Consider the following 16711-nt stretch of genomic DNA (forward strand, 5'->3'; position numbering starts at 1 on the left):
GTACCTTCATTATCTACTGTTCAAAAGTGGTCAAGTGAATTTAAAAGGGGCAGAGAAAGCATTGAAGATGACCCTCACTCGGGCGGGCTGGTTACTGCCACTGTGAAAGAAAATGTGAAAAAAATTGAGAAACTTGTATTGGAAGATGCCTGAATAAAAATCAAAATGTTAGCAGAGATGACAAACCTATCCGTTGGTACCATATTTACTATTTTTCATGACCATCTTAACCTTTCGAAGGTCTGCGCAAGATGGGTGCCGCAAATGCTCATGGCGCCTAAGAAACAAGTGCGAGTCGAGTGCCGTAGGGAGTTTTTAGAGCTCTGTGGTGAAGATCCGTCGAGTATTTTTTACTGGATTGTTACTGGAGATGAAACTAGGGTTCATCACTCTGACCCTGAAAGTAAGCAGGAGTCCATGCAGTGGCATAAAAAAGGTGCTGACTCTCTGAAGAAATTCAAAGTCACTCCATCGGCCAGAAAAATTATGGCTACAGTGTTTTGGAACTCAAATGGAATTTTATTGATTGAGTACATGAAAAAAGTGAAAGCATAAATGCAGCATCTTATGCAACCACTCTGCGTAATTTAAGAGAAGCAATTAAAGAAAAAAGGCAGGGATAACTGACCTCAGGTGTTTTGCTTCTTCACGACAACGCACCCATTCACACGGCGCATGTTTCGAAGGCTGCTGTGCGAGACTGTGGTTTCGAAGAAATAAACCACCTACCCTATAGCCCGGACCTGGCCCCCAGTGACTACCTATTCCCGAATTTAAAAAAAAGATCTTCGTGGAAAGCAATTTTCCGACGATGAAGAGCTCAAGGTGGCAATTAATGCACATTTTTTAGGCAAGGAAGAAGGGTATTTTTTACAGGGAATTGAAAAGTTAATTTCTAGATGTAATAAGTGAATTGAAGTTATGGGGGATTACATTGAAAAATAAAAATTATTTCAATTTATTCCTTTTTCTTCATGCTGATACTGAGAATACATTGCATGCCCCTCGTATAACTACCTCAAAGGCTGTCACAAAGAGGAAGGTCAAGATCTCTTCTTGCTGATGCCAGAGTGTAGGACACAGAATAATCAATTCAGGTTGCGGTAACCCAGATTCAGGATGGACATCAGGAAACGCTTCCTCATGGTCAGAGCAATACAACAGTGGAACCAGCTGCCTAGAGAGGTGGTGGGCTCTCCCACACTGGAGACATTCAAAAAGAAATTGGACAGCCCTCTGAGTGGGATGGTGTAATGTGATGTCCTGAAACAGCAGGGGGCTGAACTCAATGGCCTTCATGGCCCCTTCCATCTCTACTATTCTATGATTCTATGATCTATGAAAAGGCTCTCTTGTGCTGGACCTAATCCTGACCAACAGTGAAGGACTGTTTGATGGAATAAAAAATGAAAGAAATCTTAGGAGAAATTTATTATGTCATGGTGGAATTCATGATAGTGAGGATTGTGAAACCTTAATACGGCTGGATATCTAAGTTACACTTTAAAAATCAGATTTCAAAAATCTCAGATAAAAATTGGATGAGATTCCATTACTAGAAAGAAAAAGCATTCCAGGATAGATCTTTTTCTCAAGCAAAAAGACATTCAGAAAGGCTGAAGAAAAGTGAATTACAGAAGATCCAATTTCAAACTAGATCCATGGAAAGCAAAAACAATAAGGTTCTTAAACTAATACATTCCTCATTTGTATTAACAGAAGTACAGTATCCAGTTTTTGAGAAGTAATAATTCTGCTCCATTTTGCATTTGACAGATTCCATTTAGAACATTGTGTTCAATTCTGGGTACTCCATTTTAAGAACTACTCATATATTGATAAGTTGCAGTGCATCTGGAGAAGAGCAACCCAGATGGTGAAGGGTTCTGGAAACCAAGTCCTGTGAGAAACAATGGAAATTGCTGAGAATGTTTGGCCTGGAGAAATTAAGATTAAAGAAGATATAATAGTGGTCTTCAAATAGCTTGAGATACTGTTGTTCCAAACGGCAGAGCTAGAACCAATAGGCCAATGGAGTGAAGAAGCAGGTTTAACTAAAGGTTAGGAGAAACTTTCTAACAATGAGAGCTATTCAATAGTGGATCAGTTTGCCTTGGCAGGTGGTAGGTTCTTTTTCAGTGGTGGTATTTAAACAAAGGCTGGATGGCCATTTTTCAGGGATGCTGTAGTAACATCTTATATTGCAGAACCTACACTGGGCAGTGAGTTGCACCACATGATCTCTAAGATACTTTCCATCTCTATGATTCTAAGATTTTGTAGGACCTACCTTGTTACTATTATTCATAGGGTGCAAAAGCAGAGTAACTAGTTAACGCCATCTAGCAGTGATGCAGTTGATTATTTTACTTTCATTTAACAAGGTTAATCATAGGTACCTGCTTGTCACAAAACATATGGAACAGTTTATAACCAAATAGAAGTAATGAGCATTTTCATAAGTGCAGTGCCACCTTTTCTTTTTGAAATCCTCAGGACATGTTAGTCAAGAACAAGGAACATTTCAGCAAGTTTAATTCTTATGAATTTATTTTACTGGTAGTTTTGGGCACATGTTTACATATCTCATAGACTCTTACAGCAAAGTCTGTAAGAGTTTGCTGTTTTCTTATAAAATCCATCACTTGCAGACTCATAACTTTACATAATCACTTAACATATTGCAATAGCTAAACACCTGCTATAAATGTCAGTATACTTTATGAAAAGAGGAAGGAATTAAATTTAAGCTAACATAACTCCCTTTTCTCTCCTTTGAGGCTGATATCATGTTGATAGTGTTATTTTCAAGTTATACTGCTGATTTGTCTTTGTATTGCCTGAGCTACTCAAATACCTAGATGCACTGATAATACTAAGAGTGAAAGACAATGTAGCAGAAGCCTGTTTTTACTGTTTTATATATCAGATATTTAAATTTATTAATTTTATACCTTGACCTCCATAGATTTTGTTAAAGAAAAAGTATTAGAGTGATAGAAGTCAGAAAGAGGCATAAAGTCTATTGGAAAACTACCAAATGTCCCCTGCAAATGGGCCCTATTCAGAATCAGTAAGCGTATGATGAGTGAAGTGGTTTTGAATATCGCCTTTAGATTCCATGCTGTTACAAGGCCAGCCCCGAACATGGCAACTCTTATTTCCACACACAGTACCTCTTCACTCTCAATTTAACCCAAAAATCTGATGAACCCATTACTCCATACTTGATTTCATGGAACAAGGAGTAGATATAGTTACAAATGATCAATCACAAGCCGTGAACCAAAGCAGCAAGGCATTAACAATTCACACCATTTTGGTCCACTTGCTCAAGCAGAAGATGTGCCAGCATATTTAATGCACAGCGACTTCACTCAGTTTTAGAAAAGACATGACTCATGTTACATTTTAGAAATGAAGGGATTTCATAGGATTTCATGCTTGCTAACCAATTGAGTGTCAGAGTTCATGAACATCTAAACAATTAAAATAACCAGGTTCTCTGTAAAGGCCATAAGGGATGAGAATCTAAATTAAATTTTACTCAGGTAAAATATAAAATGACCCAAGAAATGTTTCTTCCCCAAAAAAGCGATTTACTGTTGGATTGCATTGTACAAATCAGCATCTTGTTCAGCAGTACCATAACACTCTAGACCCCACAGGCATATGCCGTCAATTTAATGGGATCAGTGAAGAAGCAAGGCAGCTGTGAAAGATTGCTTTAAGTACAGCAATCGTGTGCTTGTCATTCTGTTCAATAGTGGAAAAATCCAAATTCGGGTAGGCATCAGTATTTAAGAGAGTGACTGCTAAAGCATCTCTCATAAGTACCTTGGGGACAATAAGATTTGACATATAACACATAAACAAAAGTACACAACAGCTGTTAGATTAGTTTTGTTTGAGTAAAATACGTCAGGATCATTTAAACATAGCATGTGTTCACTCCATCACTCAGGCTGAATCTGCAAGACCACACTTTTGAATATTATACACCAATTGCTGTGTGCCGTAGAGTTGCATTACCATTGCTAAAACAGTATCACAAAAATTCATTCAACTAATTGTATGGCTTTGTTCATAACTCACATAAGGAGCAAAGTCTGAAGACAACTCGCTTAAATGTACTTGATGAAGAGCCTAATTTTAATTTAATCTTTGCCTTGGTCTTAAAAATAATGGAGAACATTTTACATCATCATTACTATTTTCCCCAGACATTTATTTAAAAAACAAAACATACCCTACAAAGATATTCTACAATTCCCATGAGAATATTCAGACAAAGGCTTGATTCATTTGATACAGGACAGAACCCCAACCCTGCCCCATGAAAACCACTTCATTTCCGTAATTACCCACATTGAGTGTTGCCATGTTATTTAAACCTGGCAAGGTAGTGGCAGGTATAGCTTTTAGACCACCCTATAATTCATGGCTTGTTCTGGGGTTTCAGGGTAGTTTTGAAACCATGCCATCAGGTTCAGACAACATGGCAAGCTGCATATGGTATAAGCAATTTTGAAAATAATGTGGTATGTCACTAACACATGCAGGGCAGCAAAAAAAGAGCCACTGTGGCTTCCCTGATCATGTAAACCAGCCATTCATTAAATCTTAAGGGCTGAAAAAGATAAACCTTAAGGGATATTACCACCTATTTCACGTTTGCTTTTGGCAGTTCTCCTTTACAGCAGGATATTCATGGGCCGGGGCAGCCACAAAAGAGATTAATAGGAATAATGGCTGGGTGACCAGTTGTATGGGTGATCTAAAAGTTGAATCCTACTATTTAAAATCTAGAGATAGGCAGAAAAAATTGTAACAATTGTTTTGTGAATGGCCACCTTTGATAATATAATTTCGCCTATCTATGTTGTTTACCTTTCTTTTCTCTCTGAGCTCAAAGTTTACAGTTCCTTATCCCAACCATATAGTTGAGGCTCCTCTGCCTCACCTTCTGTGATATTTTCCTTTATTCTTATACCTTTACACCACACCAGTTTGTTCTCAACAGGAATGCTGTTTTTCATGGGAACAGGGAAAGAATGGGTCAGAGCTGGCAAGAAGAGCAGAGAGGAGTTAGCTCTCTTACTTCTTCCTGCATACATATATTTGGATTCAACCCACTGTATTATCATTTCTTTGTTAGTATACTCTAGATTTATTAGATTAATTTATCATACTAGAAAAGTATGGGCTTTTTCTTTGGGGGAGAGTGTGTGTGTGTATGTTCTTTGCATGTCACAAAACCAATAAAATAATTAAAAATATAAATACAAATTTAGGAATAAAATAGAGTGAGTATTGGTCTAAGATACTCTAAAATACAGTAGTTTTGCCTGGTTCTGAAATTTTGTTAGAGTAATTGTCTGGCAGAGCGTTTTGAGGAAAACATTTTATGAAGGAGATGCTACAGAAGAAGTGCCTCTTCTCCCAGCTATCTCTGCCTCAACACTCCAGGGAAAGAACGCACCCAGGGGAAGGCCTCCCTATTCCCTGAGCAGGTAGATTGGGCAATAAAAATCTGTAACATATTCACTTACTAAGCCATGTAGGGTTTTCAAAGGAAGCTCTAACACTTCACAGTATACTTTTTATACTTTATACTTCATTCCTCTTTGACCTCTTCATATTTTGTCATGTTAAAACCTGGAGCTGAAATGGATTTAACTGACATTGTTACCATTTTATGTTCACAAGATACTCAACACTGTGAAAGTGGAAAATACTTTTATTGTGACACAAAAGAGGAATAAACAAAAACAAACTGGAACTTGTTTACCTAAGTATTCACCACTACCCCTAGTCCCCAATCAATACTTGGTACAAGCATCTTTGACCACAATTGCAGTGGCAAGTCGTCTTGGGTAAGGCACTATCCAAGGCTGGTGTCCATCTTTTTTGTGCCCTAGGCAAGGCTAACTACTTACAACCCCACCCCCCACCACACACACACTGCTAACCAATTTTCAAATTGAATGAATTATAGGGAAAATGAAACACAAAATTTGGAATGGCCTTTAAAAATGCAAGAATAGGTAACACAACCATACTTGTTCTTCTTTCCCAAATACAAAACAGTATTAGCACACAAATCACAATACATTTTGAATAATTCTGTGAATTCTGAAGTTGTAGTTTAAGTCTCTTGCTGCCTGCCCATTAGCCCTGTTTGCTGACTTATAACCCCAAGAGACAGACCACAGTGCCTGGTGCCAATGGGAATTTTGCAAGTGAGAGGAAGTGCTGTATATAGAAGACTTTTATAAGACTTTATAATTAATTACATTCCATAGCACTGCTGTGGTATTTATCTTAAAAAATAAAAATTGTCCGTTGCATTTTTTTCAAGAAACTAATCAATATAAAACTCTGCCCCTCAGGTCAATTCTATACCCCTCTGAGGTCTGTGTCCTAGGTGGCCACCTAGTTGGCCTAGTGGTAGCACTGGCCCCGGCTCTATCAACTTTGCATATGTAACTTCTTTAGTGTTTGCTCATTCTTCATGGCAAAACTGCTCCAACTCTGTCAGGTTGGATGGTGACTTTTGATGAACAGCAACTTTCAAGTCTTACTGCAGATGCTCATACAGTTTGAAGTCTGGGCTTGGGCCGGACAATAAGACATACAAGTTCTTACTTTTAAGCCACTCCAGTGTTACTTTGGTTGTGTGTCTAGGGTTATTATCCTGCAGCAAGGTCAACCTTCATCCTAATCCCAGGTCCCTTGCAGATTGAAACAAGTTTGCCTCTACAGTTGCCTTACATTTGGGTCCATCCCTCTTGCCCTAAGTCCTGAGCAGTTTCCCAGTCTCTGCCAAAGAAAACATCCTCACAGTACAATGCTGCACCATATTTTACTGTGAAGGGAGTGTTCTCAGGGCAATGAGCACTGCTGGCTTTGTGCTACACATAGTGTTTGGCAGCAAGGCCAAAAAGTTCATTTTTGGTTTCAGCAGTACAGAGAACATTTTTCTACATGTTTGCTGTTTCAGCCACATAGTATTTCACAAACTCCAAATGAGCGTTGAGTCTGCTTTGTTTCAGCAATGACTTTCTTCTTGCCTCTCTTCCACAAAGCCCACCTTTGTGGAGTGTCCTAGTAACAATTATTCCATTGATGGTTTCCATCATAGCTGCAGATCTTTCCAGCTCCTTCAGCATGACCACTGACTTCCTGGTTGTTTCCCTAACTAATGCCCTTCTCATCTGGTCACTGAGTTTTGGTGAACAAGCTTCTGTAGGCAGAGTTGCAGTTGGAACATATTCTTTTCATTATGTAAGAACTGTTTTAGTGATGCCCTGGGTTATGTTCATAGTTTCGGATACATTTGTATTTATAACCCAACTCAGATTGCTGCTTCTTTACATCTTCATCCTGGAGTTGATAGCTCCTTAGCATTCATGATGCTGTTTAGATATGCTGCCCAACACACTCTTCCAGAGCCTTTTCTGTGCCTTCCAGAAACAGTTGCATTTAACTGAGATCATATGGCAGTGGAAATTGCACAAGGGTGGGCTCCATTCAGCAGCTTATAGTAGGTAACTTCTGTACACAGGGGGTTGCACCAGACCTTAATCAGGTATGAATACTTAAGCAACCAACAAGTATTTGTTTGCTGTTATTTACTTAATTTTTGTACTACAATAAACGTATTTTGCCCCTTTACAGCACTGAATAAATTGTAGTTATCACATGCCTAGCAATGACAATTAAATCCATTTCAACTTGTAGCACAACAAAATGTGAAAAAGTCACAGGGGAATGACTACTACTTCAAGGCACTGTAATTCATTCTTGGAAAAGGATCATGAACATGTGGAATTATTTGAGTAATAGAGTAGTAATATATTTCCTTCTGTTTGGAAGGGCCAGCTCTAGGTTTGCGGGGACAATAATGGGAATTCATGTCATCACCCAAAGGCATGCTGGGGAAATCAAGATGGTAGATTAAGCCACTTCTGCTAGTGCTTCTCTTCAAAGTAATAGATCATAAAAATAATATTTTTTGTTTAAATTGAGGTCAAAATCAACAGTAGGGCCCCCAGATTTTCTACAGCATGGTGGGTTCTAATGTTTAGCTTGATGCCTAGTCCCTCTTAACAGTCTAGTGATTGTAGTTTGAACTAACTGACATTTCTAAACAGATTTCAAAGACCTCTCTATATATAACACAATTCAGTAGCATAACTTGTAGGTTACCACTGTATGAACAATCAGAATTATCAGAATTGAACTTCAGTGTATGACCCACTATCTTTATTGCTGCTCAACAACATTTTTGTACTTAGACTTGATCATATGCAAAAAAATGAACCAGGCTGTCGTTATCATACTACCACTATTGTAAATGAAACAGCAAGCAGAATAAAGTATAGTAGCAACACAGCAAATAACTCTTTATATTTTTTTAAATGGCCTGGGAAAATAAAACAAGAATGTTGTGAGAAGTTCAGGGTCAGTGACTACATGCAACATCTTGCTGCATCCAGTGTGCATCAGAAATGAGTGGAATTAGCCTATAACATAGCCAAGGCAAGGATGGGAAACTTACAGAAATCCAAAGCTCTGCAGCTGTTTGATAAGTGGTTGAGGAGGTAGCAGAAGCAGGAGAGGAGCTTGTGTAATCATAGAAAGGAACACAAAATGAAAGGGATATCCTTTGGCTTCAGATCTCAAATGGAGGATTACAGTTCAAGAAAGTGTCAGTACAGGAAGGAGCAAGAAATTATGGAGGATGGGTGAACGGCCACATGACTGGAGGAGGGCTAATGTTGTCCTTATCTTCAAAAAGGAGGATCCTGAGAACTACCATTTGTCTGACATCAATTCCTGGGAAAATTTTGGAGCAGATAATAAAGAAGTCAGTCTGTAAGCACTTTGAAGATAATTACTAGAAGCCAACATGGATTTATCAAGAATGAATTTTGCCCGACTAATCTGATCTCATTTTTTGATAGGGTAACTTCCCTTGTAGACTGTGGAAGTACTGTGGACATAATATATTTTGACTTCAGTAAAGCTTTTGACAAAAGTGCCCTGTGACATTCTGATAAGCAAACTAGCTAAAAGTGAGATAGATGGAACAACTAGCAGGTGGATCCACAGCTGGCTGCAGCATTAGACTCACAGAGTGCTTCTCAATTATACCTTCTCAGACTGGAGAAAAGTAAAGTGGGGTACTGCAGAGTTCAATCCTGGGACCAGTGCTCTTCATCATTTTCATTAAGGACTGCAGGGATCTTTATCAGTTTTTCAGATGATACAACATGGGTAGGATAGCTAATACCCTGGAAGTCAAACAAATTCAAAGTGATCTTGATAGGCTGGAGTACTGAGCTGAAAGTATTACTTACCCCCCCTCCCCCCAGCACACTTAGCTCCCATCTTGAGTATTGTGTCCATTTCTGGACAGCACAGTTTAAGAAAGATGGAAACATTTCAGTGGAGGGCAACATACATGATCAGTAGACCAGAAACAAAGCCCTATGAGGAGAGATTGAGAGAACTGGGCTTTCAATCCCCTTAGAAGAGAAGACTGAGGGGAGATATGATAACACTTTTAAAATACTTGGAAGGCTATTACACAGAGGAGGGCCATGGTCTCTTCTCAAGTGCATGACACAGAATAATGGGCTCAAGTTACAGGAAGTCAGATTCCACCTGGTTATCAAGAAAAACTTCCTGACTATTGGAGCAGTGCAGCAATGGAACCAATCATCTAGGGAGGTTTTGAGTTCATATACATTGCAGGCATTCCAGAGGCAATTGCAGTTCCAAAGCCATTTGACAGGGATCTTCATCTTGGAGTCCTGTGTTGAGCAAGGGGTTGGACTTGATGGTTTTATAGGCCCCTTTCTGCTCTATGATTCTGTGAGATTTATTCGACTCTTTGCCTCACCCATGATGGGTAAGGTTTCTTGCACTATAGTGCAAGAAGGGGCTAAGCAAAGTCCGAGGGTTTCAGAAAAGAGGAAACATCACAAAATTTGTCATCTCATGACAGAGGATCTGAGCATGTGTAGAATGTCAGCGCTATGGTGATAATGCTAAGAAAAATACTGGGCTTGATGGACATCACACTAAACCAACTTTCCCCAATGTGGTGCTTTCTAGATGTTTTGGATTTCAACTCTCAGTCGCCCCTATCAGCATCACCAATAGTCAGGAATGTAGCTATGCCAGAAAAGGAGAGGGATGGAGAGCATGCAAGCCCAGACCTCACTGCAGCTTTTTTGTATCACATTAAACAATGGTTTAGTATGATGTTTGGATTTAGTCAATATAAATCATACAACTTTGTCCACCCTTTCAGTCCTAAAAACTATTGGAAGCAGATCCTGTGCATTTCAGTAGATTTTGGTTCCATACTCATGTGCTTGGAATTTAGCCTTTAGCCTCGTGGATAAGTTGAATATGTGAAATACATCATTTTCACCTTACTGCTTCACGATGGTCAGGTTTAATGATATAATAAGTAGCACAATTTTTATAGATAACTTCAATGCCATATCTACTTTAATATAAGGCTCCTGAAGCTTTTATCTGTCAATACTGCCCCTCAAGACTCACATTCTTCCAACTACCCTAACTTGCCTGTCAAAGCAAGATCCATGGAGTTTCAGTGCCTTCATTTCTAACTCACTGATATCTCTCCTATCTCTCCTATTTGTCTCCTCTCAGTCAAGCTGATGGTGCTGTAGGTGGCTGCACCTACCAATAAATGGTTGTTCTCCCAATGGAGAACTGTAAACAGTGGAATACAGAGAGCTGTATTATTTTGAACTGGCAATTTTTAACTTGTTCATAAATGAACTGAAGTAGGCATAGGCAATTTAGTGTCCAAGTTGGTGCTAATGACACCAAACTGTTTAGAATAGTTAAAACAAAAAGAGATTATGAAGTGCTCCAAAGGGATCTCTCCAAAGTATAAGAATGGACATTAGAATGAAAATGCCATTCAGTGAAAATGCCATTTAGTGAAAGCAACTGTAAGGTGAGGCATGTTGGGGCAAGAATTTGCAACTTCACATGCGCAGCGACTGGGTCTGGCAGAAACTGACCAGAAAAGGGGTTTTAGCGTTGGGCTGGATAGCTTGATGGAAATGTCAGCCCAATGTGCAACTGCCATGAAAATGGCGAATTCCATGTTGGGAATCATTAGGGAAGAAACTGAAACTATAATTGTTCATATCATAAGGCCCACATCTGTTTTACTGTGTGGTGCTGGTTGCTACACCTAAAAATGGATATTGTAGAGTTGGAAAAGCTGCTGAAAAGGCTAACCAAAATGGTCAAGTCCTTTTTGAGAAAAAGTTACAATACCTGGATTGTTAAAAAAAAAAAATCGACTCTCTTGCCTGACTGAAACCGTCATGCCTTCCTATTTGCCTGGACTGTGCCCTTGCTTTCTGGATTGCCTGATTCTGTGCAGAGAACAAGATCTGCACAGGAGGAAAAAGTACAGGATGTGATTTGCCGTATTTGCATAGAGCTCTCTTAGAGACAGGACCAATCAATCAATCTTTGCATGGAATATGATAGATTTTGAAAAAGTGCAAATAGCAGCAGCTTGCAGACCAAGTTCTGATGTATTTAATGGGTCTGTTGGCATTTCACAACAGCCCACCATGGGTTAATTTACCCCCGAGAACTGCCACATCATGCAGGGCATCTATGGGTACCATTTTTGCATAGTGTTTCTGGGCACCCTGCATGTCATATTGTATGAACACATATGTGGCAGGGGTTGTTTGAGAGTTATACTCATGGAGATTGTCAGCAATCTGACCTCAAAGAAAATTCTGCCTTTTGTATTTTCAAGCATTGATAATCCACGGAGATTTAGTTTTCATTCATGCTATTTGATCCTCCTTCCCTCTTGAGGTCTTGTGCTCTGATCCTAAAACATTTTATTTTATTATGGATTTCTTTACTGATGGTGCCATGCTTCCTATGGCTCTGCACTGCAGAGTTGTGTGTCAAGAAATGCCTTTGGCCAGAGGTTGTTCACCTTTCCTACAGAATGCCACCTCCTACCGCCATATCATGTACCTGCTCTAAAAGACTTTTCATGGCCAGAGAACATGAATGAAAATAAATTGTTTGGTGGTCTTTAGCAGTTCAAGATAAGAGGAAAAGGGGTTCTGAAAAAGTTGGTACAGAATTGCCATTGCACTGAATTGCAATTTTATAATTTAGAGCAGATAGACTCCAACTTGGCACCCAAGGAAACTTCCAGTAGCACCCACAAAGCTCCTCATTCCTTAATCCCTTCCAAATTATTTTCAATAAAAAGAACCTGGAAAACCATCAGGACACCAGGGACTCTTTCCTGCCTCTGCACCTGCCATTAATTAGCTGTTCAGTAAGCAGAAAGAAAAGGAAAAAGTGTCTTCCTACTCTCACCCAACCTTCCATTCCTGCAGCCCTTCCCCTTTTGTTCTTTCTCTGCTCTCCCAGGCTCTAGCCTTGCTATTTCTTTTGCTCCATTCTTCACAAAATCTCTCCCTTCCCTCTCCCTAACATACTTCCTTTTCTCAATTTCTAACCCTTAGCCTTGCTCTTTCTTTCCCACTCAGCCCTTTATCTTGATGTTTCTCTCTGCCCCCAACTTCCAGTCTTGCTATTTCTCCCCCAACCTGTTTATCTTGCTGTTTTGCCCCACTCCTAGTCTGTTTACCCACTCTTTGTTACGGCTCTATTCCTTTACCTTGCTGTTTTCCCCTCCTTCCCAGCCTTCAGCCTGCCTGTTTTTCTCCTTTCTACCTTTTTTGGCTAGCAGTTCATGACAGAAGTCATTATATATCTAGTAACATTTTTCACTGGGACCTCTTTATGGTAGTGTCCACAGCAGCTTTTTCAAATTAGTAAATATGACCATGGGCTCAAAAGAAGGTGGGCCCCTGATTTAGAGGGTATTTATAGCAATAAGTACCTAGATCAAGATAAGTCAGTTTGTCTATAGCAGCAAATTCTTAAGTAATAAGTAGACAGCCTCTGAGTACCATTTCCCTTACCATGAAGAAACCATAGCTTCTTCCCACACACACATTTAGAGTTAAGAAGTAAGGCTTGCAAAGTAATGTCCCCCCCCTCCACCCCCCCCCCACACAGGAACCTACAAATCCCTGACTGAAAATCAGCAAACCCATATTAGAGAATGCAGACTATCTATTCTTGCCACATATATGAATCACCCATATTTCCCTTTCAGTAACTGTTTACAAAATTACATTCTCCCCAGAACCACCAAATTCTTCCTCTTTCTTCTTCTTCCTACATTTGGCTTTACTTGCATGTAGACCCACCAGGTTCAGTCGAGGAATTTCCAGATGAATTAGGACCGTTGGACAGTAAGGACATGCACTTTGCAGGCAACATTCACAAAGAGGGCCTTTGCTGCTGTACAAGGGTGCTGCTCAACAGATTCTAGAAAGTAATCTGAAATGTAGATGTGGGGCTACTTCTTTTTCAGTAACTTCTGAAGGAAAGTTCCAGGTTTTATAAGAACAGTTGCAGTAGGTTCATCTGTCCCTAATTTATGACCACATAGGTCAGTAAAGTGTAATAAACTCTCTTCCTAGCTTGAAATTAATTTTCTACCACTATCTATCTTGATGAAAACTGGAAAACTGCCAGCATGCCTTTAATTTTATGTATGCTGTACATATGATCTGCACAGTGTGATATAAACTTATGTGGAGTGATTCACTAAATCCAGAAGCTAAATTGCTTATTTATAAATACTATGTTTACATTTTAGAGTTTGCCTGTCATTTACACAGTCTGTTTTTCAACTTTTGGGAAAATTAATGCTAAAAGATAAACATGTATTGTGTCACCAAATGGCTCACATGTTATCCACATGTCTTCATACATTATTTTCTCAATTTAAAAACTAAACCACACTCAAACGATTTAGATGTTGCTAGGTTGTTTTGAATGGAAGCTGCAAAAAAGTAGACTTTAGTAAAATTTCTTTATAAAGCTGCTCACTATATTTTAATAATTATCAGTTGTGTACAGTGTTTGATCTGTAAACATATACAGTCGTTGACAGGAAGCTATGCACTGAAACAACATGAATCTTGCAATTTTATCAGGACAATGCCAGTAGATTTCAGCAAGGTTGGTTCCAACTCATCTGTGATAAATGAGAAGATAAGGCAATCAGTGCACACCATGACACTCTGTGCAGCTAGTTAGACACACTTCAAAACTATTCAGGTGTACTCACAAGGCTTATGAGTCTTACATGGGGGGGTGTCTCAATATAAATACGTCTTTCTTGGTGGCCACTAGAATGCAGGATCTGTTTTTCTAAGACTTAACCCAGGTCAGATATAAATAATAGATGTTAAGAGTTATGGGTTTGGGGATGCATTTCAGACTGTGTGTTTCAGCTGGGTCAAAAGAATGATTTTTTCCCTTTCCTTCCCCTTGTATAGTTCCTTTGCTTGACAAATGCCTGCAAAATTCCATCACACCTTTGCGGGGACCTCTTTGGGTCTCTAAGGGAGAAGGTTTCAGCCCCTCTGGAGCAAAGATGTATATCCAAGGAATACTATTGGCCTTACATCAGCGATTAAAGTCTGCGAAACACTACTGTGAACAGGTGAGTTATTTGGAGTCTTGTAAAGGCTAGTTTTTCTTCTTCATAATTGAAGTTCAGTCCTATGCATGTCTACTCAGAAGTAAGTCCCACTGAATTCAGTGGGATTTACTCTCAAGAAATTGTGTATAGGATTGCAGTCTAGTTGTAGAAAGTCTGTGATTGACACTGAGTCATAAAGAAGTGTGTCATATATTGCATGGGTTCTTGTGCTCAATAGATAGATGTAATGTTTCTCCTTCAATCTCACAGCCAACGATAATGGAGCTAATTGCGTATATCTTTCAATGTGGGGTGTTTAACCTTTTTGTACTGAATACTGTGCATAGCAGGAGCAACTCCTCTAGAAATTATATATAGCCATTCAGCAAAAGGTCACCCATATTTAAACATATGTAATTTTTCATAATTCATTTCTGGAGGTTTTCACCAGGGTTAGAACAGCTAGACCTGAAATATATATGAGATATGTTTTAATCTAAGAACATGTAAACATAAGAAAGAATCATTTTCTTCTCTTAATGTTTTGCTCTGAGGGGCAGTCATCAAAAATTTGCAAGTCAGCCATGAGAAACTTCTTGGGCATATAAAATACATTTAAATTCCACACATGGTACAGAGAATTTTATCTGGGTGTTTTTATAGTTGAAGGCTATCCAATATATTTAGCTTTCTTTTGTCTGCAGTGCATGTCTGTATTTTTCTTAACAGTTTGACATGTGTTTGAATGTATATCAATGTAATTGACCTGAATTGAAATAGAACATGCATGCCTTTTCATTATTGTTAGCTTTGGCACGGTTTGTTTAATTTTTTTTAAAGCAACCATTTTGTAATTAGAAAGTGTTTGTAAATGCTAGGCAGAGTGATTTATCTGATCAAAAATTAATACTGCACCTTATACTAAGATTTACAAGAGATCTCAGGCCACGTACAAAAGGATGAATTCATTATGCTTTCACTCTTCATGAAGGGTAGGGGTGAGTAAGGAAGGGAGAAAGAAGTGGATGTCACTCATGCTGTTTATACAGCACCTCCTGCTGTCAGGCCCATAAAGAGAACTGAACATTTACTTTGGAATAAACTGTTTTGGTCCTCATATAATGGTGATCTACAACAAGTAATCAAGAATATACAACAAAGCAATATCACTGGAAAGAGGCTTGTTTCAGCTAGTGCTTTACCCATTTTAACATTGCTATCCCCTCTCAATAGAATGCTTATTTTTAAACTATTTACTTCATCTATAACACAATTTTGATGCAAATGACTAAGAAATAGATGAACAGTAATGACAAATATCTTAATGTAAATGGAAGTTTTACAATAATTATAACTATGAATCAAATTAATATTAAACAGATTACCTCTGCTACTGGTTTTCAATGTTTATGAATGTATAAGTGGCTATTAACTCACTCCTATTACATTCTGCCAATTTTACAATTCTGTATTCTTTTGATGATGTCAAAGTATTGAAATATGATGGGGGGAGTGAAGGTTTGGCAATGATTCTGAGACCTCTTAGGTTTTGTTTTTTTAAAAGCAGAGAGACAATTTTCTATGCATTTCATTTTTTACAATCACAAAATAAAGGGCTATTAAGCAAACTATTAAGTAACAAGTTACTTCTGGATTAAGAAATACAGTATTGGCTATATGGTCATTGCTACTTTAGTTGCAACAGTATAGTAGGGATACACTGAAGACCATATCCAGTATCCTTTGAACTTTTAGTATTAGTTATCATTTTAAAACTAGACTTAAGTATTTAATGTACATGTAATCATTTTCTTCTTTATTTCTGCTCATTTCTGCTTTCCTTCATCTTCTCTATGATATATATATACACTATATATATTTTCTGGGTACCACTTTTAGCAGCAGTCACTTGTGACCCTTGAAGGTCAATGTGTACAATCGGCAGATGCCCTGTACACTTTGTGCACTTGCACAGGCCTGCCTAGGTCACAGGTCATTGTCAGCACTGGTGCAGTCTGTAGCTTTGACCCCCTGTACAGCTGCAACCCATCTCTTCCCTTGTAAATTAGCATAGGTAACCAGACCTTGTATTCCATGCAGCTTGCA

General features: G+C 38.7%; 1 protein-coding gene across 1 annotated transcript in view; it reads left to right on the forward strand.

The window, feature by feature from the left end:
- The window catches only part of DCDC1 (doublecortin domain containing 1), a 322276-nt gene that overhangs the window by 57638 nt on the left and 247927 nt on the right, over positions 1-16711 (forward strand). The window contains exon 7 of the mRNA XM_044426107.1: positions 14460-14626. Coding sequence (XP_044282042.1) covers positions 14460-14626 — 167 coding nt within the window. The remainder of the gene's footprint in view (positions 1-14459; positions 14627-16711) is intronic.

The sequence above is a fragment of the Varanus komodoensis genome, unplaced genomic scaffold (assembly GCF_004798865.1).
Source record: "Varanus komodoensis strain SLA01 unplaced genomic scaffold, ASM479886v1 scaffold16, whole genome shotgun sequence".
Taxonomy (NCBI): domain Eukaryota; kingdom Metazoa; phylum Chordata; class Lepidosauria; order Squamata; family Varanidae; genus Varanus; species Varanus komodoensis.